We start from the raw sequence: 24,637 nt of genomic DNA, 5'->3' as shown, positions 1-24,637 counted from the left end.
AGTGAATATTCAGTTCTGTGTTACACTGCATGCAAGTTACAAATGAGCATTTGGTTACAGCCTAATTAAGCATAGCTCAGAGCAGTGCTTAACTGCAACACTTCAAGTAATACAGAGGAACTTCAAGCCAATCTGGCTAACAAGAAGTTAATTTTGTGCTCAGCCCAAGGTTGTGCTAGCTGCTGTCTCTGTAAGGTTTCATTGTGTCTTGCCCTCTGTGTCCATGGAATAGTACTTGGACAATCTTCAGAGGTCACAGAGAAACCTTTTAGGATTTCAATTACAGCAAGAAATCCTGCAAGAAGTGAGACAGAGACAGAGCATGATGGAGTCTTTCAGTAAGCAGAGAGATTGTGCACAGATGCTGGCTTTGGGTTTCTCCAGCAGTTCATCCATTGATGTCTGAATGGCTCTGAGGTGAAAGATTGCTATGATGGCATATAATCATTAAAATGAAGAGTTGAATGAACTTCATAGGAAGCTTTTTATATGTTACTTTTATCCCTTAAATAAATAAATAGCCTAGTAGCTCTGTAAAATAAATTTTACAGCACTGTAAACATGCTCACATCAGTTTCTCCGATTTGCCTCTTTCCCAAGCTTTCTCCAACGTGCAGCTGTAAAAGCTGTGATGTTTAACTTGTCTATCAAAATGCTCAAGGATGATGTGCTTGCAAAGGGCTTGTTTTATCCCTGTGCCAGAGGCCTGGAAGTGCTCATAGTCCTACATTTATATACTAGCCATTAAGAAAGGGGAGACCCTAGTAAAATTCCAGCAAAAATAATACAAAAAAACATGTACAGTGTCAGACATGATTCATGATGACTGCATTCTTTGAGTTTGCAGCAGTCTCTGCTTTCTGCATAATTGAGTTCATCTCTACTACAGCTTTATCTTTTGAACATCTTAGGTGCAACTTAGTGGCAATATCTAGGTATGAGGACTGATGGATTGTCGGGGAATTATTTGATTATCTTCATTTCTTTATTTTAAAATACACTAATGTAGGGAAGGAGAAAGTAATTATTTTTTCCTCTTAAATCATGTCACAATATTTATATAAAATTTCAAACGAGTAAGGTCTCACTGAGTTCAAGAAATATATTGGAAATACTTGAAGAGGAGGTATTTAAAGTCTGACTGGATAGATCCTCTGATTGCTTGGCTTAGACTTGCAGTCAATGCAGAACTCTGACCCTGATATAGAAGGACTTCTTCCATGATTTTTTGTTCAAACCTAATTGTGTTGGTGCAAAACTTTTGCAAGGCCATTTTTTCTACAGTGACTTAACAGATCTTCTGAATGGTTGTTGAAGATATTTCTTTATGCTGGGCAATTCTGCTTTTCCACTATAACCATAATGAAGTATTTTTGAAGGACATATTGGACTTTGCATAACACAATTGCAAATTAAGTTTGTATGTTGTAGCTGAATTACCAGTATCTGCAAATAAATATCTATTTTGATTATTGTTTGCATATTGAATTATAAAATGTGTGGATTAATGTAAGACAAACTTGTCAGTCTTTACCTACAACAGACAAGTAGTAGGAATGGCCATGGTTCTCATATTATTTGCTTGCAGTGGCATTTTTTTTTGCTGCTGGAAAGTAGCATGTAGACTAATGAACATATCCAGCATAGTTGTTTTGCCCACCTACAGAGAGCCCTTTTTTGAATTTCAGCTTGGAATAAGTGGAGATAAAAAACTTTTAACTTCAAAGGATGGATTGGGATTTCTTGGTGAAGGAAATCTTCACATTTTTGTGTCAAACTTTGTATCATGAGTGGTCAAATCAGCAGTAGGCTCAAACTCAGTGCGTATGTCTTATAAAAGCTCTGTTAGAGATTTGGATTTAATCACCCTTAGGTTGTCAGATCCCTGCTGTCAGATGCAGTCATGGTAGTCCCAGCCTTTTACTGTCCTTACAGTCTGCTCACAGACCTCTTCAGGCAGATGCTTGCTTCTTGTCAAAAACAGCAGCAAGTGCTGTTTTGGGAAGGTATTGCATTCCATATTTTGCTTGATGGGCCTTATGGTCTGACCAAGGGACCGTGGTGCATGCTCTGTTCCTCCTCACCTCTTATTTGGGTTGCTTGTCTCCAGGTAATGTTGACACAGAGAAGGATCTTTCAAGTGGTTTTATGCTGTCTTAGGGTAGTAAAGCTATAAAAGATGATAGGTTGCACAAGTGCCTCTTCCTCTTTCTGTTGACCACAGTGGGAACCTGAATGACTGGTGAAGACAGAATGTGCTTTGACTGAGGTGGCTAGTGACAGCTGAAATGACTGCCACCTTTGTGTGGTTCAGGAGGAATGTAAACCAGGTAGTGATCTGTGATCATGAAGATCCTTTCCTTACCCTAAGTTATTGAGCTGTTTTATTAGGACCAAATTGGGCCTTTTTTTCTAAACGGGAAATTTTTGTTGACCATGTACCTGAATGGCCAATGTCCTGAATTTCCCCTGGAAAAAGCAGCAGGGTTTGTTTATCTGCAGAGATACTGGCAGCTCCAGTGTTGATTTTTTTCTATCATTTGTTAAGGGCCTGTGAAAAATGATGTGTTTCATATCACAGTCTTGTTTGCAAATTCAAGTTGGTACTCTTCCACATCTGTTTAGCAGTTTCACTTCCGTGTACAGTGTTCAGACATTTGAAGTACCCTTTTCAATAGAGGAGTATAGATAAGATTTAGGGAGGGAATACAGATTTTCATGGACAGATGGTTTTAGCCATTGGTACTTGATACACAATAGTGATGCCAATTTTTGAGAAAAAAGGTAATTTAGTAACAAATGGGAATCTGGGCTGGGAAGTATCTCTTCTTCAAGAGCCAGTAAGCCCATGGAGGGGAGAGCAATAGCAAGAGTTTCTAAGGGAAAGGAACTGGATTGCCATTTCAGAAGTAGTTTACCTCTGATTTGCTACCATTAGCTCTTATTATGTGTGGAAAACCAAATGCAAGAAACTCGAGTTGGTTTGTGAAGAAGGAAGGAGGTTTAATTTCCCCAATTGATTATCCTCGTTACGGACAATCAAAATCATTAAGATCTCTTTCGGAATCTTTAGCTAACTAAAAAAGCTGAATTTGTCATCTCAATGTGCTTTCCATGTTGAACCCCAGAATGAGGCTACCTGGTAATTTATTTAATCCAGTCTGTACATATGGAAAATAATGGTGTCTGCAGAGAAGATTAAGACGTTTGGCTTAACGAGGCACAGTCCATGGAAGGGAAGTGTGTTATATCACACTCGAAGAGAGTGTACCTTTTCACTTCTTCTTTAAACAGGGTTTTCATGGTGTAGCTGAAGGAAATTAATGCACTAGCTATTTTGTTATGTTTTAAAAAGTGCAATTCATAGGGTGCACAGGTTGGTGAAGCCTTGGTTGATGTGAGCCAAGCAAATTTAGGTTCACTGAAAGAAGAACCTACAGAACTCTGGAAACAAGTCCAGAGTTATTACAAGTTACACTTTAGGTCTGATTAGTATCAGTTATGTTGAAGAGTGTATAAGCAACAGTTGAACCAAAAATAGTTGCAGTACCAAGTATTCTTTATTAATACTCAGCGGGTAGCAAAATGTTCTGCTTTTGCCATGTGTAATCTTGTGCAGGAAGATGGGGGAGTTGTGGAAGAAGCAAGTGTAGTGACACTTTTCTATGCTGTACAAAAGGCAAGATAGGCGTTCCTCCAGTAAGAATCCTTATGGTCTGCCACCACCCAAAGCCACCAACCTTCTGAAGCTTAAAAAGGCAGTAGTTTTCCTTATGTGTAGAATTGTCTCTACATGAATGAATTGAAAGTGATAAGTAGTGAAATTTACTGAGGTCAGCAGATAAGGTTTGACACAGTTAGAAATGAAGGCTTAATTAACAGTTAATATTACTGTCATTTATTAATATAATATGTTTTTAAAGGGCACTTCAAAATAAATTAGTTTTCTCATGTACAACCATATATTTAACCTATGAAATTCTACATGGCAATTGAATGGAAGAATTAGATATTGAAATTTGAAGTGTATAGAATGATATTTAAGTGTATGTTATTCATTTACATAAATACAAGAGTGCAATAAGCATAGAGATAAAGGAAGCAGATCTTAGTATTCAGATTCATATCAAACCCAAGCTGCTGTTTGGGGAAGGAAGGGAAGGGAAAAGCACTGTTTATGTTGAAATATATTTGGTTCAAGTTTTGTCTAGAAGGTAGTATTAAAATTTTATGTTGCCCGGGACCCTAAGATCCTGAGATGTTTACATGTCCTCCCTTATATGTTGATCTAAAGTGTACTTTTTCCCTTTTGAGGCTAGCTTTCTTAAACTTATGTCGCTGGGTCTGTGAGCCAAGTGCACAGCATTTAAAAAATGTTTTATTTTGAAAGGGAATGGAATTATGCACTCATGGAAATAGAAACTTCAGAATAAGAAAGATGTCCAAAGGTTGATCTACCTTCTTCCAGTCAGTCTGGGGGGGGGGGGGGGGGGGGATGAGCTTGGGAAAAGGCATTTTACTTTAATAAACCTGACACTAGTGCCTTTATATTCTTTTCCATTTTCTCTGTGGTTCAGTTCAAGAAGGTTTCAATGACCCAGATTTTTTCTCAACATAATCCTAAAGAAGATCCATGATATAAATACAGAGCCATCAAAATAATTTGAGAAAAAAATTATCATTCATGCCAGGACAGAGATAAAGGTTCTGGTATCTTTGCATGGTGGATTTCTTTAACCCCTTGACAATAATTTAGGGAGGGGAGAAAGGGGCAGAAGAAAGCATGCTTGTAGGTAATGACATTTATGTGTTATCTATAGCACATAAAAATACAGAGTCAGCTCCCTTGTCATTGTCTTTTGGAGTCTTGGAAATGGTTGGTTTCTCTGATCATCTACAGTAGAAAGGCCACTGTTAAAAGATTTGCCACTTAATACCATGCAGAATTGGTTTCTAGAGGGTGTCTCTTATCTTAAAAGATTCACCCAATGTTTGCTCTTTTCCTCTTGGGATTTTTTTCATACCCTTTTGCTAGCACTAAACAAAGAAACTAGGCATGTGAGCTATTTGAATATAATTGTCTTTTTAATACAGGTAATTATTTTAAATGTTTAATGGTATCCTCATGAAAATTGTTGCATAAACTTTTCAATTAGAGAGAAGGCTCTTTGATTGCATTTGTGTAAAATATTTAATTGGGTGGACAGCACAGAATGAATATGTTTGGAAATTATCTCAGATTACCTGCTTGTAGGGGGATGCCTATAGGGAGGAGAAAGATTTGCTTCAATTAACTTCAAAGATAAGGTAGTTTAATTGGAAGCTGACTGTGCCTTGACAGCTTCAGAGCAGCAGTGACTTCCATGTAAAATAATCTGAAGCAGATGCTGAATGAAGAAGTAGCATTTTCTTTCATGCAGCCTTTGGCATCAGATCTCTGGCATTATGTTATCTAGTTCTATATGAGGAAGCATTTTTTTATTGTGACATTGATTTCAGTGCAGTACTTCATATTTACACCTACGCTGTTAAGTTCATCAGCCTTTGACAAACAGACCATAGTGCTAACTTAAAGGGAAGTTTAAACCACTTTGGCTTGACTTGGGAAAACAGTGATGAAGAATCCTACAAAAAGACCCTTTTAGGGTTCCTGGTCTACAATCAAACTAGATATTTTTTATGCTATTAGTTAATGTCATGGTTATGTAACTTTTCACTATCTGTATAAGAGCTTGGAGGCTAGAGAAATGGGCAGCAAGAAAGCTCATGAAGTTTAACAAGGGCAAATGTAAAGTCCTGCACCTTTGGAGGAACAACCCCAGGCACCAGTACATGCTGGGAGTCAGCCAGCTGGAAAACAGCTTGGCAGAGAAAGACCTGAGGGTCCTGGTGAATGTTGGTCCAAGTTGAATGTGAACCAGCAATATGCCCTTGCTGCCAGGAAGGCTGATGATATCCTGGGCTGCTGCAGGCAAAGCATTGCCAGTAGGTTAAGGGAGGTTTATTCAGTGCTAATGAGGCCACATATGGAGTACTGGGTCCAGCTCTGGGCTCCCCAGCACAAGAGAGACATGGGCATACTGGAGAACATCCAGCAAAGGCCTGGAGAGATGATATGGGGTCTGGAGCATCTGTGCTGTGAGGAAAGGCTGAGAGAGCTGGGACTGTTCAGCCTGGAAAAGAGAAAGCTCCGGAGCATCTTATGAATGTGCACAATTACCTTGAAGGAGGGTGCAAAAAGGACAGACCCACGCTCTTTCCAGTGGTCCCCAGGGTTAGAACCAGAGGTAACAGGCACAAATGGAAACACAGGATGTTCCCTCTGAATGTGAGGCAATGCTTTTAACTGTGAGGGTGACTGACTGCTCTTAGTCACAGCCGAGAGAGGTTGTGAATCTCCGTCCTTGGAGATACTCCAAGGCACCTGGACACTGTCCCAGAGAAAGGGCTCTAGGTGATCCTGCTTGAGTTACAGGGTGGATCAGATAACCTCCAGAGATCCCTGCTATCCCTCAAACCTATGTGAGCCTGTGATTGTTCCTAAACTTTTATAATGAAAAAAAAAATACCTCAACCCAAAAAATGGTTAAAGGTGTGTCAATGTTCAAGCGTATCATCTCTCTCTCATGTCTTTAATAATAAAGTTTGGAGTTACAAGGGTAAAGCTCCATGCTAATTAATTTATAACTACTGAGTTTCTAAGAGTAATATTTTGCTTGCCTGGCATGCGCCAGCATTACCGACATAATCCGCTTGAATATCTTGAAAGAATTCTATTAAAATTTACTTTAGTGGAGGGATTTCTATGTTGAATGTTTGGATCTTATTTGATTATGAATAGTACTGAAATTGAACAATGGCAATCAAAGCACACCTAAATATGTGTTCTATGTCATATATCAGTAAAAACAGAAGAGCCAGTTGTCTGATTTATAAATGATGAGAACCTGGACCAAAGCACTTAGAAGATAATCTGTTCTCTTGGGAAATCCTCAGCCTGAGAGGCATGAAAAAATAACGTCACTCAAATGCTTATTCAACTAGCCACAAGGGATAGAATGAAGGATTACCAGTTGGCAAAAAAGATGATGGAAAACAAATTTAAGGGCTGTGAAAAGAGGTTTATGTGATTCAGTGCAGCTTTGCACTGAAATCTGTTTGATAAGCAGCAGTGGAATACTGATAATGATGTACCTGCAAAGGAGAAAGACACGTGTAGTATGATGGGAAGGACTGGGTGGGGAGGGTGTATTGATGTCAGGGTAAGAGGAGCTGCTCTGGAGTAGGTGTTGGTACAAAGGAGCACTCGCATCTCTACACTGTGACCTGCAGCAGGAGATGCAGAGAGCTGACATGTTAATCTTCAGGAACAGGCGAAGAGAGGAGCTGCAAGAGAGGAAGGATGGAGCAATTTGTGATGCTTCAGATCAGGCCGCTGAGAACTGGGGAAAACATAAGAGGGGAGAGGCTATTACTGTTCATCTGCTATGTGGCCACAGGTCCTTCAAAGCAACTTGTGTGTGTGCCTGCTGAATGTCTTACTTATTGTCACTTTAGCAAAGTAACCTTCTTTTTTAAAGTTGGCATAAATGCTGCAGACTTCAACCCATATAATACAATCTATAACGAGCTAACTACTTCACTTTTGAGCCACTGCTGCTCCAGGAATTAATGCCTGGAAACCTCAGTACATGTAGATGATAGGGGAGAGCTGGAGGACGTTGTTTTGAGTAGGATTGTATAGAGGACCATTTAGTTGCCTTTGTTTCTCAGCTTTTGGTAAAAACTGGTTGATTCCTTTCAGTTCATAATAGGCTGAATACCAAGCTGTTTCTATAATGTCATGGATTGCTTGTTCGGCATCTTTTTAATTAGTGACATTTTATTTAGTCCAAATTAAATATGCCAGATGTAGCTGATTTAGTGGCTAACAATGATGAGTGAGGGGAGGGAGAGCTAACATATAGCCGTCTGTTCTCAGGGAAGGTTTTTTTTTCCTTTTTTTTTTTTTTTTTTTTTTTTATTTCTAGTTCCACAGGAGAAGTTGGAGTGGTAACCATGGCAGCAGGGAATTTGTCCCTGTAAGCTAAGCAAAGGGTTGGGTTGTGTGGGGTTTTTTGTGTTTGTTTTTTTGTTTGTGGTGCCCCTACTCGGAGGAAGGGGTATGCAAAGTGGTCTCAAGCAAGCCCTGGAGAGGGAACTTGGAAATAGATAAGTTAGAGATGCTTGCTGTGGACTTAAACTTGAGAGTTGATCTTCCTGTAGTGTGCACGGATGGATGGGTTCAGCAGTGAAGTGAGAGATATGAAAAATTTCTTGGTATCTTGGATCTCTACATTAAGTATTTTAGGGTGGGGTAATTAGACACTGTATGCTAATAAATCTCTTGTATTACTGTTTTTGGATTTATGCCAATATTTTTCTCACTCTTTTCCACTGAAAATGAATAATTCTTTGCAGGTTGGAAGAAAGTGAGATTTGCATGGGGCTAGCTGCATTCAAGAGAGAATATCCAGTTTAATCGTGGTGCTGCCATAACCCTAATTCTTATATCAGCCCTGGAAACTTCTGCTGTATCACACAATTATTTTCTTCTGATACTTAAATTTACAAAAAATTAAACAGCAGAGCAGTTTCATAGAACAGTTTTCTTCCTATTAAAGAAATCACTGAAATGAGAATTGCACATTCCTGTGGAGAGGATAACATAAGCTCTCTTCTTCCATTGACATAACTTTTCCTGGGTAAAGATCTGCAGGGGGTTAATTCTGGCCACACAATCGTTGCTTACACAGTTGCGCAGAAATCCCCTCCCTGCCCAATGAGGGCAGCTCTGTTAAAAGCATTTATTATGTGCATGTGACAAACTGACCCATAAAACATCCTGAACGTTGCAGGCAGCAACAATTAGCTGATACTTGCTGCTTGGAATCGCCGGCTTCCAGAGCCGGTAGCTTGGGAGACGGGAAGTTAAGCAATATTGCTGAATACTGTACGGCATGGAGGCAGCTGACGGCCAGGCATTAAGGATGCTCTGCCATGCTGCTGGAGTTAAGCCTGTCACCCTCTCCTTACAAAGCACCCTGCTGCTACTGTCAGAGCAGTACGAACTCAGCCCGCTTGGAAAAACCCATTGTGCGTTGTGCCCAATGCTGTCAGAGTGCGGGAAATTTGTATTTCCAAGTGTGCTTGAGCTTTTGGGATTTTCAGTGCATGGAAGCCATTGTGCTGTAAATTTCATAGGATGTTTATTCTTTAAATGGTCATCATTCCTTGAGTGCCTGTAGGTTGTGGCCAGTTTTCACGAGGAGTCTTTCTTCATGTTTTGCCTTTTTTTTCCAGTAGCTTCCGTTATCTTTTTCACTGTCCTAAGTTGCTCTCATCTTTGTTTTTTCGCACTTAGGTTGGTTGTAGTCCTTGTATTTTGTCTCCATGTGACATATCATACTTGATTCTTCTCTTATCAAGCTTTGCATGTTGAATTCATAGAGGTTTTTCTTAAAAAAGTTTCTTTTCTTTTACTTTCTAGCTTCCCCCTCTCTCTTGGCATCTTTGGTGTAACTTCCTGTTCTGGGATGTCATTGCTTCATCAGGATGTGTGTGTCCATGTTTGTGTGTGAGGAATAAAGGAACTCTTGTAAAGATAGATAATTGATTTTTTTTTTTTTAATCTAGTGCATCACTGTATCTGTTTCTGAAAACTCTTTTCATGCTGCTGAAGTCAATGCTAGCACATCTAGGAGCTGCGGCTTCAGCTAAGAACTTGTTTTCATTAATTTTTTTAATTCATTTTAGCCCTCAGGGATGCAGAGGAAACCTTAGGAACTGTGCTCTTGCAAGCACTGGGGAACAGATTCACAAGTCCTTAAATCCTTGGCTTTTTCACTCCTTGTGATTACTTTTTTGGGAGGATGGAGGAAGACACAGGAGTGGGAAGAGGGTCTATCTTTGTCTTACCCTGTATTGCATTCTAAGTTTAATTTCTGTTCAGCCCTACATCTTAATGCTAGCTTAGATTCCTCTGCTACCAGACTAGGTAAATTGGATTGCATTTGTTCAAGACAAATTTCATAACTACTTGTTCTTAAAATAACGTGTTTTTTTTGTTGTGTCTGGACATTCCAAATACAGTTTATTTGGCATTGTCCCCTATTGTTGGGCTGCTGGTTTTGTTCTATTTCTGTTACTACATCAACCACAATCAAAATCCCAAGGTCTCATTTTATCACATAAGAGACAGTCACCACCCCAAAGGTTTTCCCATGCATCAAAAATGCATGCATTTTCAAATACCAATCCTCGGTCTCTAAAAACATCTTTGAAGGCAGTCTCTGGTCCCTTTCCTAGTAATATGTGGCTGGACCTGTAGATGTAAATAGCATGCTGCAGCCAGGTCTAGGTGTGTGTGCAGCCCTTAAAGATGTTCCTCTTGTCCGCTCTGCAACCTCTCTGCTCCTCTCTCCTGAGAAAAACATGCAAGGGAAGGGGGAGTTTGTGGCCTAACCATATAGAAGTTCTGCTTGGATAATGGTAAATCAAAGTGAAAAGCCAACTGCACATTGCTGAGCCCTGTGCTGGAATGGGTTTTTGGCTCATAGGGTGGCCTGGGCCCTAGATGACAAGGGCCTCAGCTGCTGTTGTCACAGTGTTTTACTGGGAAAGAAGGAGCCATCCAAGTCTTGGGGACCTGTATGATTTTCCTAAATCCAATGGGAAGCTGTTCCCTGGAGCCTTGTTGCACCTCTGCCAAGCTTCAAATTAGTGTGGTTCTTGTGGTTGGAAGCCTGTGCAGCAAGGAAGATGTGGTAATAATTCCTTTTCTACAGAGTAATTTATAATGGCAAAGCAATTTAAAATACTCAGTAACTAGCTTGGTTACTTAAGGATTTAATCAAGAAATTATTATGGTTTTTCTTTATATTGCCCTTTCTAGGGTTGTTAGTGATTTAAATTGTGTTTGCAATAAGTTTTGTACTAAACCTTGCTCTTGGAGCAAATTCAGACAATAAATAATGTATTCTGTAAGCGCAGCTGAGGAGAATTGCAAGCTATCTTGGGATAAATTTCACAATAAAATATATGAAAGATAAAGGTTAATGCCAGCAAAATAATTTAATGCCTTTCATTACATAATCAAAGGAGTGTAACAGTGTCTGTAACTGTCTTTTTTAATGTATGTAAAGGATCTTGAAACCAGAAAGGATTTTTGCATAAAAAGCAATTGCTGTTAGGAAGAGCTGTGTGGAGAGAAGGGAGCACATTTACAGACTTACAGTCAAAACTAACAGAAAATGCTGGAACAGTCTGGACCCCCAGATCCAAGACTGAGTGAGCTGGCTGTTGCTGCACTCCCTTCCTGCTGGTGCGGACTGTCGAAGCCTATACAAACTGCTTCCCAAGCTTTCTCCCTTCCAGCATTCTGCAAATACCCTGAAGCTTCAGCAAAATTCATAAAAGGCCTATTGTTACTATTAGAAGGATTGAAAAAGTCTTTCTCCTTTCTTTTACCTAAAAATGAGAGGCAAATGAGGAATTGAGTGGGAAGATGTGAAAATGTCAAACAGGTCAAATGATCTATCAGAACATCTGAACATTAAACCAAAGTGAGAAAGAGTTGAAACAGCTTTTGGGAGTACTGTCACAAAATTGATGTGTTGTCTGTATGTAGGTATGTATCACTTAAAACTACATTCCGCTATTTATTTTTAAAATATGGAAATTACATGGTAGCAGCTTACAGTTTCCAAACCTTCAGCCTCTAAGTATGTGCACACACGCTGAAATAAATCTTTTGTTCATGCAGGCAGCGGTTATGTCTTGAAAATGTGCTCTGCACAGTTGTATGTAAATAGCTGAGATTTTTGAAGATGCTTCAATGCAGTTGCTCAACAATGCTAAACCTATACAGAGAGCAGTATTTTAGATTTAAGAAATGCTTTAAGTTTTGAGAAGATAGAAGCAGATAATTCAGTGCTTGCATAACAAATAATAATTTTCACATGCAGTTTTGAATTAGAGGAGGAAAAGCTTTGGCTTTTTATTACAATATTTCTGTTTTAAACCTTAGTGGTATCCCAAATGTACTCATCGTATATGTTCCTTTAAATGTGCTTTGTATACATGCAACGTAACACACTTTGCTTATTTCTTTTAGCTCAAATGTCCACAATTGCAGTGTGTAATTGTGCTAGTTTTGACTGGGATAGAGTCAATTTTCTTCATAGTAGCTGGTATGGGGCTGTGTTTCGGATTTGTGATGAAAGCAGTGTTGATACTTCCAGAGATGTTTTAGTCACTGCTCATCAGTGCTTACAGAGCCAAGGTCTTTTCTGGTCTTCACCCCATCCCTCCAGCAAGGAGGGGAGAAGAATACAAGAGGTTCAAGGGGGCACAGTTGGGACAGCTGACTCCACCTAACCCAGGGGAAATCCTGCACCATTTAATATCATGCTTTGCCTATGAAACTGGAGGAAGAAGAAGGATGGGGGCAAGGAGGGGAAGTGGTGGTTTTTATCTTCTCAAATCACCATTACTCATGATGGGCTTTCCTGGTGGTGGCTGAACACCTGCCTGCCCATGGAAAGCAGGGAATGAATTTCATGTTTTGCCTTGCTCATGTGCATGACTTTTGCTTTCCTGATTAGGCTGTCTTTGTCTCAGCCCATCAGTTTTCTAACTTTATTCCCTCCAATTCTCTCCCCCATCCCACTGGGGGCAGTAAGTGAGCAGCTGTGTGGGGCTAAGCTGCTGGCTGGGGTTAAACCGTGATGTAAATAGTGCAGAGAGACGTTTGCTTGATTAGTCACCACAGTGGCCTGAATTCAGCCAACATAGCTTATGGCATCCATCATAAGTCCAGAATCAGGAGCCTTTGTAATGTGCTTTAGATGTTGCTCCATCTCTCTCCCATACTTTCACAAGGAGTGTAACTCTCTAAAATTACTGGGTGCGTGTGTGACTGGATGTTCATACATGATGGCTTCAGAGAAGCTAACCCTCCGAATACCAATGCTGACTTGAACCCAGCACTAATCCTGCCCTGCCCATCTCTGTGATTCCCAAAACCTCTCTTGCTGGTGCAACCCTCATGGAGTTTATGACTTCAGTATTGATTTTGATGAGCACTGAACATAAGATTATGTTTATGATTGCCCTTCCCCTTCAGGTCAGGTTATTCCTCTGACCCTTGGAAATGGGTTTAAAATTCAGTAGCCCAGTGAAGGGGAACAGAATGAGCATTTTGAAACACAGCCAACTAAAGCAGGGGTTTGTGGGATTTTGTTTTATGGTTACTGTTCTGAATATGAAAGTCATAGACTAAGATCTCGATTGTACAACAGTTGTTCTCATTTGTTGTTCATAGTCTTTTAAATGTATACCTAATTATAGTGTATGCCAGAGGAGAGAGTTAATGTTGCTGTGAGAACCTTAACCTCAGCATTTCCAAGGGTTTTATGTGTATATGTAGGGGGGAAAAAAAAGCTACGATCAAACACCTCACAGGTTTTTTTTTTCTTTTATAAGGAAGTACTATCTGATGCCTTGTGTATAAGTGATTTTATCCACGATGTATTGCTGTTACCACTGCTGTTTGTCTGAAGGGCTATTTTCCTGCAGGAGAAGTGTAACAGAGAAGGCAAAAAGAGCCATAGCGTTGACCTATATATTTATTTCATTGCAATAGTTGAATTTTCCATGTCTTATAAAGCTGCCTTAATGCTGCTGGGCAAGTAAAGGGGGACTGGCTGGTGCTCCAGCATGTAGATGTGGTGAACTGAGTTGCTTGCCTGTCATGTGTGCACAGAGTATGCTTGCAGGCTTTTCTTTTTCAAAGGTTTGTAACTTTAGGAAGCAAAACCTTCCTTTATTTGTTGTTTTTTCAACCAGGCAAATAGCAGTTCAAGGGTAGCCTGCAGGCTGAGCTCAAGCTTCAGCAGCTTTGAGTTGACCAATCCTAATTGAAAGCTTCCTCATTCCTCCAGTGACTCTGACTCTGCTCTTGTGAGCTGATAAGCTTTGATTATAAAAAGCTTTTAGAAAAAAGATCTCATCAAAACAGAGTTCCAGTGAAAACAGCAAGTACTGCCTGGTACATAGGTGCCTTCTGCAGTGAATAGCTGCTTCTGGTTACACAAGGTACATGCATACCTTTCAGTTCCATTTTCCTTCTATTTGCCTCACTGATTGTATGATAATCATGTCTGAGCACTCTGGATGAATGAAATTGGGGGATGGAAGTCAAAACTTTCTGGACTGATTTTCTGTTTGTGCAGCTCTTAGTAATGACTTTTCAGTGTACTTTAATAGCTTTCTGTGAAGTCTCTGATCAACATCTCTTATAAAGGGAAACTCTAAAAGAACTAGTATACTAACATCTTTGATCTATTAGATTTCAGTCAGAGGGCCTTCGGATAACTGGTGCTTCCTTCTTATGCTTGGAGTCATAACCCAGGATTGGTTGGGTTGCTCTGCACTGATATAAATTACGCTGTTTGATTTCAGATTGTAGAATGTAAATGTAAATCTGTTTCCCACTGAAGATTTTTAGCGTAACATCATGTAAAAGAGTGAATTTCTGTGATCATTGTGTATAGTCATAGGTTTTGTTTTGAAGAAAAAGGAAAGACATAGCATGAGAAACAGAAAAGAAATTATGTGACCATCACATGACTGTTCGGGTTTTCTGGTTTTTGTTGTTTTTTTTTTTTTTTTTCCCTTCACATTCCTAAAAAATTTGCATTGCTTGATAACACACAAAATACTGAGGGAGGTTGAGGAACTGAGGCTGGAAGATGAAACAGCCATGAAGATACTCAAGATATGCGACCCATTATATGAAAGTTCTGAAGTGATGAATATTAATGTTCTTTTAAATTTTTAATTTTTAAAGTCTTTTTGTCTTTAGAAAAAAGAAAAGAAAAGAAAAGCTTGGGGGAAGACTTCTTCCCAGAACAATGGTGCAGTCTGTTATCTGCTCCTTTGCGCTGTAAAGCACTGAATGTTCAGCCAATATAGTGCTCTGCTTGGCTTAGCATTCTTAACCTTAATTTTGAATAGAAGGTGCCTTGTGCTGCTGACGTAATTAGGGCCTTTTGTAAATCACTGTTGCAGGCAGTCTGCTGTTGCATTTCACTGCATTTCTCAGAGGGATGCAGTGCAAAAGTGTCAGACTAACTTTTTGAACCTCTCATCAGGCTAAGTGTTTTCATTATTAGGGTATTTTATTTGAGTGAATCTTGCTTCGTTTTCTTTTGCAGATAATAAGCCCTAAAGCAGTTTTGGAAATGAAACAGTGTTTCTGCTGGACGAAGTTTGAATAGGGAGCCCTTAAAGTGGGAGGTGTTTCCTTAGGAAAAAAGAAAGAGAGAAAAAGGAAAAGTGAGAGAGTTGGATTTGACCAATTGACTTTAAATCCAGTCCCCTCTGTGATACAGGAATACTGTTATCTGCATCTTTTATCACAGAAACTGTCAGAAAGTTGGAGGTGAAGCTTTGTCAAGCTGGTTTCATATTTGTGGTTATACTTCATAACTCTGCAGCGTTGTGTGGGGGCATAAAATCCCCTTACCTTCCATATAAGCCTCTTAGGGACTGTTGCACTCTTGCCTCTGCAGAGGAACAGGGTTTCATCTCACTTCTGCCTCTCTCCTGTCCCCTGGGGCAGGGTTCAGCTCAGGCTATTACATCCCCTCCTGATGCAGTGTTTTATATCTGTGATGTCAGTGGTGATACATGGCCTTGCTCTGTCCTTGATGGCATACACAGCACTATTAATAATCAGTGAAGTTAACTTGCTCATTGCTTCAGTCATGCTGCCCACCCACTGCACTCCAGTCCCTGGGCCTTAAGGGCCCTGTTAATACCCCAAGGGCTGACTGGTCCCATGAATGAACATATCCGTGTTTGTAACCCAACTCCCATAGTGGCTGTGGTGTGGGGATAGTGGATGCTTTCTTCAGGGCCGGGCTCTCTGGAGGAGGGAATATGGCATTTCAGTAGTAGTACACCAAACAGCAGTGTTGGGTATCCAGTAGTTTGAAATGCTGGGGTACTTCACGGGGGCTGGCATCAGCATCAGCTCAGACTCTGGGCAAGGAGGGGGAGGGTGGGACACGTACACCCCTGACCCCTTTACTTCATACTGAGAGAGCACAGCATGAATGAGCATAAAAGACAGCTGCAGCTTTCTTCCAGTGGCCACATGGCAATAAGGCTTTCAATGCTTGGGAGCAGAGAAAAGTGTGGTGGTTGTCTCTTTTCCACCTGCGCGAGTGGAGAGGCACCCTCAGTGAAACAGCTTTGCCTTTCTTCTGGGACTTGGCACTGACAGTGATTAGGTGCTGTCTGTATCACTGCCTTGCTCCCAGCAGGAAAGGAAAAGAGGCGGGGTTTGTCCTCCAGGTGTTGCGAAAGTGGCGATTGCTGTGGCGTATTCCTGATTCGGGCTCCCCTGTGAAAGCTGAGGCAGAGAGCAGAGGGCTGTGCTTCTCGTGACTAATGAATGAATGATGTCACCAGCTTGGTTCCCGAGGCAGGAAATCCATCCAAAATAGTTTCGTTTCAATACAGAAAGTGCAGCTACATGCACAGAGTAAGCTGAAAGTAGAAAGGAATTCTTTCACCGCCAACTTTTCGGTCCAATCTATGGCTATACTATAAAAAGTAGAAGGAAAAAAAAATACCAAGCGAGTGTTAGTCCCTGCCATTCACCACTAAAACAAACAAAATAGCTACTTTCTGTCTTGTTGCATACTGGCTTTTCGGTGTGCTTGCGCATCCTGTGAGTGAACACGAGAGCTGCGCTCCCCATTCGCACACCTCCGGTGCGATGCCTGCGGGGTGTCTCGGGCATCGATCCCCTCGTGTCCCCCCGTCCCACGGGCGCGCTGCCGAGTGGCGGAGCGGGCCGGCACCGCTGCGGGTGTAATGCGGGGCTCTGCTGCGACACGGAGCTAGCGACACAACAGAGACTTGCCCGCAGGACAGAAAACGGGGGCACCCCCACGCCCAACAAATTCCTGCGTGTATGAGGATGCCCTGGCTTGGCTACGCGTTGGCAGGAGTGCAGCCGTAGCATTGCACAGCACGCATGCCTTCCCCAGAGCAACCGGGATTCCCCCTCCTCTCCTTTCCAGAGCCCACTTCTGAAAGAGCTGGCTCATCCCTGCTGTCAGATGAAGCCGTTTCCTGAACGCGCGGCTTTGAGTCACTTAGGCTGGATGAGGCTTTAACTCCTCCCTCACTGGGCTCGAATTTGTGCGTAGCCGGGGCACCGGGGAGCGGGGCGTGGGGGCGGCGCCGGCCGTGCTCGCTCTCCCCCGGCGCGGTGGCACCGCCGGGGCCCGGAGCGGAGCCGGACCGGGCGGGGAGCGGGGAGCGGCGGCGGAGAAGTTCAAGTGCCCAAGTTGCAGGCGATGACATCAGCGCGGGCAGGCCGGGCTGCGGGCGGGACCGGCACCGACGCCGGGGCAGCAGTACACGCGTGCCGGGCTCCCCGCGCCCCGCCCCGCCGCCGCCCCAGGGGTCTCAAGCGCCCCGAGGTCGTCATAAAAAAAACCACATTTCCTTTGTAATTCCTTTTCTTTTCTTTGGTGGGGGGGGAGGTGGGGGAGGCGGGAATAATTTGGAAGTCTGATAGTGTGTGGGAAATGATTACATCAGTCGGAGGGAGGGCTAGGATTGGTCTGCACAGTGTGGTTTGATTCACTACCGCAAAGATTGCGTGTAACCCTTTGAGTGGAGCTCTGGCAGAGTTGTTTCCCTCCCCAGAAACAGTCCCCATAGCAGGGGCTACGTGACAGGTAGGGTACGGCCGCCCCTGACGCCGCCGGCACCCCAGGCGCCCAGCCGCAGGCTGCAGAGGGTCGGCGGAGGCAGAGAACTAACTCTCAAGAGGCAATCCCCATTTAAAATGCCATCTTGTTCTTCCGACTGCTGCCTTTTACGTGCCGTTGAGGTAAGATTTTCCATATCGAATTACCCTCTAGGTTTTTGTTAGACTCTCCTTCTCTCACTAGGATGCGGAGCTTTTTAAACACGGAGTTCATTTAAATCTGGGACCTGCACATTTGCCTGGAGAAATAATTTTGCGGGAAGTGTCTCTTGCTTGAGCAAAACAATGCAAAAGGGAAAGCATCTGTATAATTCAGGAGGTGGGGGAGAAGGTTCTTGACTTGTTCTCTCATCCCCATTGATGTTTAGGATGTGCAGCGTATGCACATTTGGTTTCAAACTACTTTCAAGCTACGATCAAAAGAGAAGTCAGGGCAGGGAGAGAAATGTGTGGACTGTGCTAGGTAATTGATTTGCCAACAAACTGCAAGTGGGACTTCCCCACATGAAACAATCAAAAGTTAGTGGGGAACAAGAGAGCCATTTTTAATCTTTGGGGTCTTGGCCTGCTCCCCTGTGAATGTTCAGAGGCCTCTGATGGGATCTCAACGAAAATTGTGTGTGTTTGACTGGACGTGATTTCTCTCAGCCGCTGTTGCCAAAGTACTCTCTCGACATTGTTTCACGTTTGCTTACCTTACACGGCTTTATACAGAACCTGCTCTCTCACTTTTCCTGTGTACGTGGTCATATTAACCCTGCTGAATCTTTGTTTAGTGCAGGGAGGTGTTGGGGAGGGGGGAGGGGAAATAGGTCTAGGGGGCATCGAGAGAAAGTGTTACAAAGTGAGTCATCCATTTCATTTGTCCTGGCTGCCAAGGTGCTTGGAACCCTCACACCAAGAGGATGATGCTTTTCTACAGTAGCTGTGTGGTTTGCCTATGTTCAGAGCTGTTGATCTGTAAGTGTACCCTTTATGTTGCAGGATGTAAAAGTCTTTAGTGAAGATGGAACAAGCAAAGTGGTCGAGATTCTAGCAGACATGACAGCCAGGGACCTCTGTCAGCTGCTCGTTTACAAAAGTCATTGTGTGGATGATAACAGCTGGACTCTAGTGGAGCATCACCCTCACCTAGGATTAGGTAGGGAATGGTCAAAGGGGTGGCATGGTTACCTGGGAACATAAAACGTGTAATTCATATAAATGTGCTTCCAGACGGAACGTTTTCTTTTCCACTGCTTTTATTTGTACAATTAGCTGAAGCCACATACGTGCTTTCTGTGTATTACAATTTGATGTGTTAAGCATTTAAGCCATTTAAAGTCCTTCCCTTATTTCCCATCCTCTGTTTTTTTTTTTCTTTTGTTATAAAAAGAAGAAGAATTGTCTAATCTTCACGCTAGCACTCTGTTGCTACCTTGCTGTGTCTGAAGCTATTGCAAATAAACAGCTTAGGCAAATTAAGCTTGATCCTAAGAGTACGGCCCTATGAAACAGCTCAGCTCATCACCAGCTGGGAAACCTGGGTGAACAGACTCAGCCTTACATACCTACAGTAATGCTTATGAAAGCTAGACATGCTGAGGTGGGGGAGGGGGTTAGCTAAACTTGACTTCAGGCAGGGAAAAAATGGTGGCACCACCCACAAAGCCATGGGCAATTTCTGGACCAGCGGTGGTATCTGCTCTCCAGGCAGCAGCTCCTCCACCTGATTGATATTAAGGTGTCATGGTTACAGTTTCAAGAAGGCAGCAAGAGGAAGAACTGTGGGGAATTAAATAACACCGTGAATTGGTTTAATTACAATACCTGAAAGGATCTCATGTTATTCAGTCTTGCTTTTCCTGTTATTTTGTGGCACTGATTAGTTACAGGCTTCTGCTGTGCAGCTTGCAACAGCATATCGCTCAGATAATGCTATCTATAATTCTCCATGGCATACAATAACGCTTTAAAAAGTGTAGCATTTGGAGTATTAGTCGATATACTTCATGGGAAATGTTTTTTCTAGAAAACAGAGGAAGGCAAATCATAAGCTGCAGTCGCCAGCACTGGAATTGTGAATGCTATCTGTAGCTAACAGAGCGGGTTTTATGTCTAAAAATGTAATTCAGAACCCTTACGAATAAAAAAAGGAAATGATTTGCTGGAAATGTGATGCCCTAAACCAATACTGTTAAACACTAATAAATTCACTGCTCTGCAGACTAACACTTAAAAAAACCCAAACACGTAGGATACCCTGATTAGTTAATGGTTTCATTATCTCTCCTGATGTAGAAATATATGAAAAAATTAACATGAAACACTCACTGGTCTGCGTCTTTGATATACTTTAAATTCTGAGGACATAGGATGAGGTTAAGAATTAAGGTATAAATTACAGAATCTTTATCTCTGTAGCTTAATACGCCACATGCTCTTCTAAAAATCTTTACAAATTTGCAGTTTTATCAATGTTCATTAAACTACCAGGCTCTCTTTTTCTATATTCTCTTTCCCATCATTGCTGATTACCAAGGTATTGTGTAAACAGAAGCCTTCTCCTTTGTAACTAACATCCTTCTCCTGCCAGATTCATTCAATGATGCCACAATTCAGTGTTTGTGACATCACAATAGCTTCCATGGTGACTAATTGTGCTGTCAAACTCTGGTGTGTGACATCTCTGAATGAATCGGGCAGGAGGCTGATTAGGAAATCAAAAGCTTCTGTTTACACACAAATAACTTGGTAATTAACAATGATGGGAAAAGAGCAAGATACTTATCGGGCTGCATTTATATACATGGGGACCTGCCTGCCTTGGACCTCTGTCTCACACTGAAGCACAAAGCGGGCCCCCAGAGAAGCAGGGTGTGCAGGTTGGGGCTTCAGCAGCCACCAAATTTGGTTCCACAGGGATGGTCCCAGGGCTGTCCCCTGTAGGCCACGCTGTAGATCAGTGTGAGAAGTAATGCAGCCTTTGGGGGTGTAGAGCCAACAGACAAAAAAATATTTAAAGAATTTTAAAAAATGTAATTATACAGATTTCACATATTTGAAAGGATGAGGACAGAAAAGGAAATAAATTAGTTAATTTAACAGGAGACAACATCGTCCAGTTTATTGAATTTGGGGTCTTAAGTAGACATATTCAATAAAGTTTAAATACCAGCTTTCATGCTTCCACCAGTTTTGGTTGAACGTTGAATTTTTTATTATTTGGCTGCTTATTTCTAGCTCCTCTGTAGCTTACATGCTTTCCTGTATTTCGGAGACTGTCAGGTCAAGGTAGTAATCTGTCTGCAGCCTGGTTGAGGTTGTCATCAGGCATCTGATGGTCCATATTTGTTCCTCTAGATATAAGATTGCTAGTATAAGTATGAAACAATGATGAATGAATACATAGTGTGAAGAGAAATACAGTTAAAGAGCAGTCAGAATTATGTGTTTCTAGAAGACATTATTTTTTGTACAATAAATCCTTGCTGACTTAATGCTCTAGGTGGGAGTCTTGAAGCCCACCAAAAGAGAGGAGTTCCTTCATTTAGTGAACTATTGTTTTTTTTCTCCCCCTATTTTGCCTAATAGTACTTTCCAAAAGAGCTTGGTTTGCAGAACCAATTCATTGTTTTACCATTGGACAGACCGAGGACAAGTTCAAATTTTTGAAGCCAGCTGCATATTTATCATTGCGTTGGTCTTTGACGTCCCACTTTGTAAGGAACCTCCACCTCACTGTTCACACACATAGCCAAGTATACTCCAGATAAAATGTGCTTACACATAACTTTAAACAGCTATTTGACTGCACAAAATATTTGTGTTCTCACTGGAGGCAGTGGTGTGACAATTTGCCATAAGACTTTCTTGATTTGACATTTGAAAGTGGTTCCTGCTGCACCATGCTGCTCATATCTAAAGCACGTTGTAGTCAATATTTAAGCAGTCTATGAAATTTGAATTGGTCCCATTATTTCATTTGCTACTGTAAGTACACCTAACCTGTTTATAAAATGTGGTATTCCCCCTATGTTCTGTTCCGTACTTAACTATCATCATTTTAGGATGGGGACAGAGATCTATCTATTGGACATAAACAAAAATAATAATGGTGAAGACATTCACATGATTGTATGTGCCTGGACACTGAAAGAATCCCTCCCTACCTACACACTTCATATTTCGAGTTCCAGAATTAACTGTACACCTTACTAAATAAATTGAAGCAGGAGAGAATGTAGTAGGGCTCTGAAATATGTGAGGGTTAGAAGAAATCATTACTGCAGTTTTGTACCTAGATTTTTTTGTTAACATGCATTGATTTCCCTTAATATGAGTGAATTAAAAGTGGAACAGTTAAACATAGCACTTGCTTAAATGCAAAATCAGGGCGGGCTCAGGGCAGGCTACAGGGGTCCACCTGTCATTTGTAGTGATTCTCTGATTGGGAATTTTGGCTATACCTGTGAGTTTTTTTATGATGGAATCCAGCTCCTTTTCCCACCTTGTATCACTACTACAGTTCAGTAGAAGTTCTGATAATAATGCAGATTAACTTGGGTGGGGCGGAGGAAAAGTCTGTTCCAGGAAGTGTGTAGAGGAGACTGAGTGGAGCCTATCAGATAAACTGAAAGGACACATTTCTGGTCACTTCAACAGCAATGCCACTTGAAGACAGACTGACCTATTGAACTCAACAGGCTGACATCTGTGCTTCTAGTTTTTGTAGCAGGAAGCTCAAAGCAGGGCTGAGGCTGGGTTGCTCGTGTGTCAAGTTCATCCCATTTGTACCAACCAAATGCAGATTACCAAGCACGTCCCAAGTGTACAACTTCTATGAAGTAATAGCAAACTGACCAGGACTAGCTTCCTTTTTTTACATGCACGTGCTATGAAATGCTGCATCTTTTCTCCAAGATGGCTTTGGCCATCAAAATGAAAATACTAAATCAGCTGGAATATCACCATAGAATCTCAGGTCTTGATGTAGTAACAGAATACATCTAGGTCAGTTGTCTAAAGCACCTAAGAAACAGGCACTAAGTATATTTACACAAACTAAACACTGAAATACAAAACCAATTTACAAATGTTCATCTATACTTCATTTCCTCAGAACAGAATAAAGAGTTTGTCCCTTACAAGCAATTTTTAATGTGTTAGGAAAGCGAAGACTACAAGTTTGGGTGTATTGCATCGCATGGGTGGTGGCAGAACTAGGCTGTAACAGGACGTGTGATCTTTCAGGGTTCATACTGCGATGAAGCTTCATACCAATGTAATGAAATGTTTTTTGGAGGAAGCATAATTTAAAAAATAGGCCTTTCACCCTCATAGGCCCACAGTCTTCATCACAATGTAGAGGAGATTTGACTCATCCAGTTGCTTAAAAACCACAATAGTAGCACCAGATTAGCAATACCTGAAACTTTATCTGCAAAGCCCCTAGAAACATGCATGTTTAGGTGATGAATGCTGAGGTGGTGCCAAATGTCTTTTATTAACAGCCACCCTGTAGCAATATTGTTGTGCACATTAGTCAAAGAACTACCCCTTCAAAGCGATGTTACACCTGATGCACTAAGAAATAGCTCTTGGTTTGAGAGCAGCCCACTATAGAGGTTTTTCAATGTTAACCCCTTTGAAAACAATCTAGAGCAAGGCTGGACATCACAAATGCACAGTAAATGCTGAAGTCATCAATGAGCTGGTGATGACTGACAGCCTAAGTACAGGAGAAAAAAATCATGGAATCATTCAGTCATAGGTTAAATCTTCAATCAAAGAACACCACATAATCTGTGGTTCAGTAATTCAAGTGATATTCCAGAGCTTGCTCTCTTTGAGATGCTAATGACTGCTTATTTCTATCCTGAAAACACCCCAAGAGAACTTGGGTGGCACCCTGGCATTTCTTACTGTAGGAATACAAGGATTGCAGGAACACAAAGTGGGGAAGGGACTTTCCAAACTTCTTTGGAAGTCACAGGCATTTTGTTTAATGTTTTGCAAAAGCTATGTTTTGTTTGACCTAATTTTTAAATTTTGTATTATATAAGGCATGAAAGCACTGACTAGTTAAAACTTCTGAAAAATACCTAAATATTTTCTGAGAAAGTTCTTGTCAAGATAATGAGTTCATTAAGTAGTGTACACTTAGCCAGTTGCCTTCTTTCGAGTTACTGCTTTCAGTGAATTGGGTTTGTTAAGCTATCTGTTCATGCTTTGATGTGCCATTCTTTTGACCAAAGAAGTGGTGGTTATGGGCAGTTACCTTGTAACCAAATCTAGAGCAGAAAATTGCCCTGTCATGTGTACAAAACATTTGTCTCTGTCAGTATTCCTGTAAAGTAGATCCTGTGACCTCTTTCATAATAAACCCCATTGTCTAGCATCTACAATAAAGGCCTGAAGTTCACCTTGAAATGGACTGGTTTTATAGAGTGTGATCAAATACAACAACACTGTATTTCTGTGATAGTTCAAGACCTAACAGTGGCCTTTCTGTAACTTTTTTCCCCCTTAAACCTGTCCACCTTGCCAATTCCACAGCACACAACCATTGCCAAAAGAAGGGGTTTGTCTGTATTATTGTAGCTACTGCACACAAAACAAAAATTACTGCTTTCTCAAAAGTCTGTGCTTATGAAGCCCTGATATATAAAAATTCCTTGAAGAACATTGTCATATAATGTTAAACTTTGTAATACATTACAAAGTAAAGTATTGCCTCATGGCAATATGCTAGAATGTGTTTTGCTAATTTCTTAAAAGGTAATAGAATTACACTGGGTTGTTTCAACTTCTGTTCTTAGTTGG

General features: G+C 41.3%; 1 protein-coding gene and 1 long non-coding RNA gene across 7 annotated transcripts in view; one reads left to right on the top strand and one right to left on the bottom strand.

Annotated features, from left to right (window-relative positions):
- GRB10 (growth factor receptor bound protein 10) overlaps positions 1 to 24,637 on the top strand; it is a 146,322-nt gene that overhangs the window by 103,229 nt on the left and 18,456 nt on the right. For all 6 annotated transcript variants that reach the window (XM_053957031.1, XM_053957074.1, XM_053957038.1 and 3 more), the window contains one exon: positions 18,818 to 18,974. In XM_053957031.1, coding sequence (XP_053813006.1) covers positions 18,818 to 18,974 — 157 coding nt within the window. The remainder of the gene's footprint in view (positions 1 to 18,817; positions 18,975 to 24,637) is intronic.
- Positions 19,126 to 20,312, bottom strand: LOC128795939 (uncharacterized). Its single transcript, XR_008433672.1, has 3 exons — positions 20,147 to 20,312; positions 19,643 to 19,840; positions 19,126 to 19,541 (listed from the first exon to the last, which is right to left on the bottom strand). It is a non-coding gene; the product is annotated as an uncharacterized LOC128795939 (long non-coding RNA).

This window comes from Vidua chalybeata, chromosome 1, assembly GCF_026979565.1.
Source record: "Vidua chalybeata isolate OUT-0048 chromosome 1, bVidCha1 merged haplotype, whole genome shotgun sequence".
Classification (NCBI taxonomy): Eukaryota; Metazoa; Chordata; class Aves; order Passeriformes; family Viduidae; genus Vidua; species Vidua chalybeata.
Note: the sequence above shows the minus strand (reverse complement) of the source record. Positions and strands in the feature narration are given on the sequence as shown.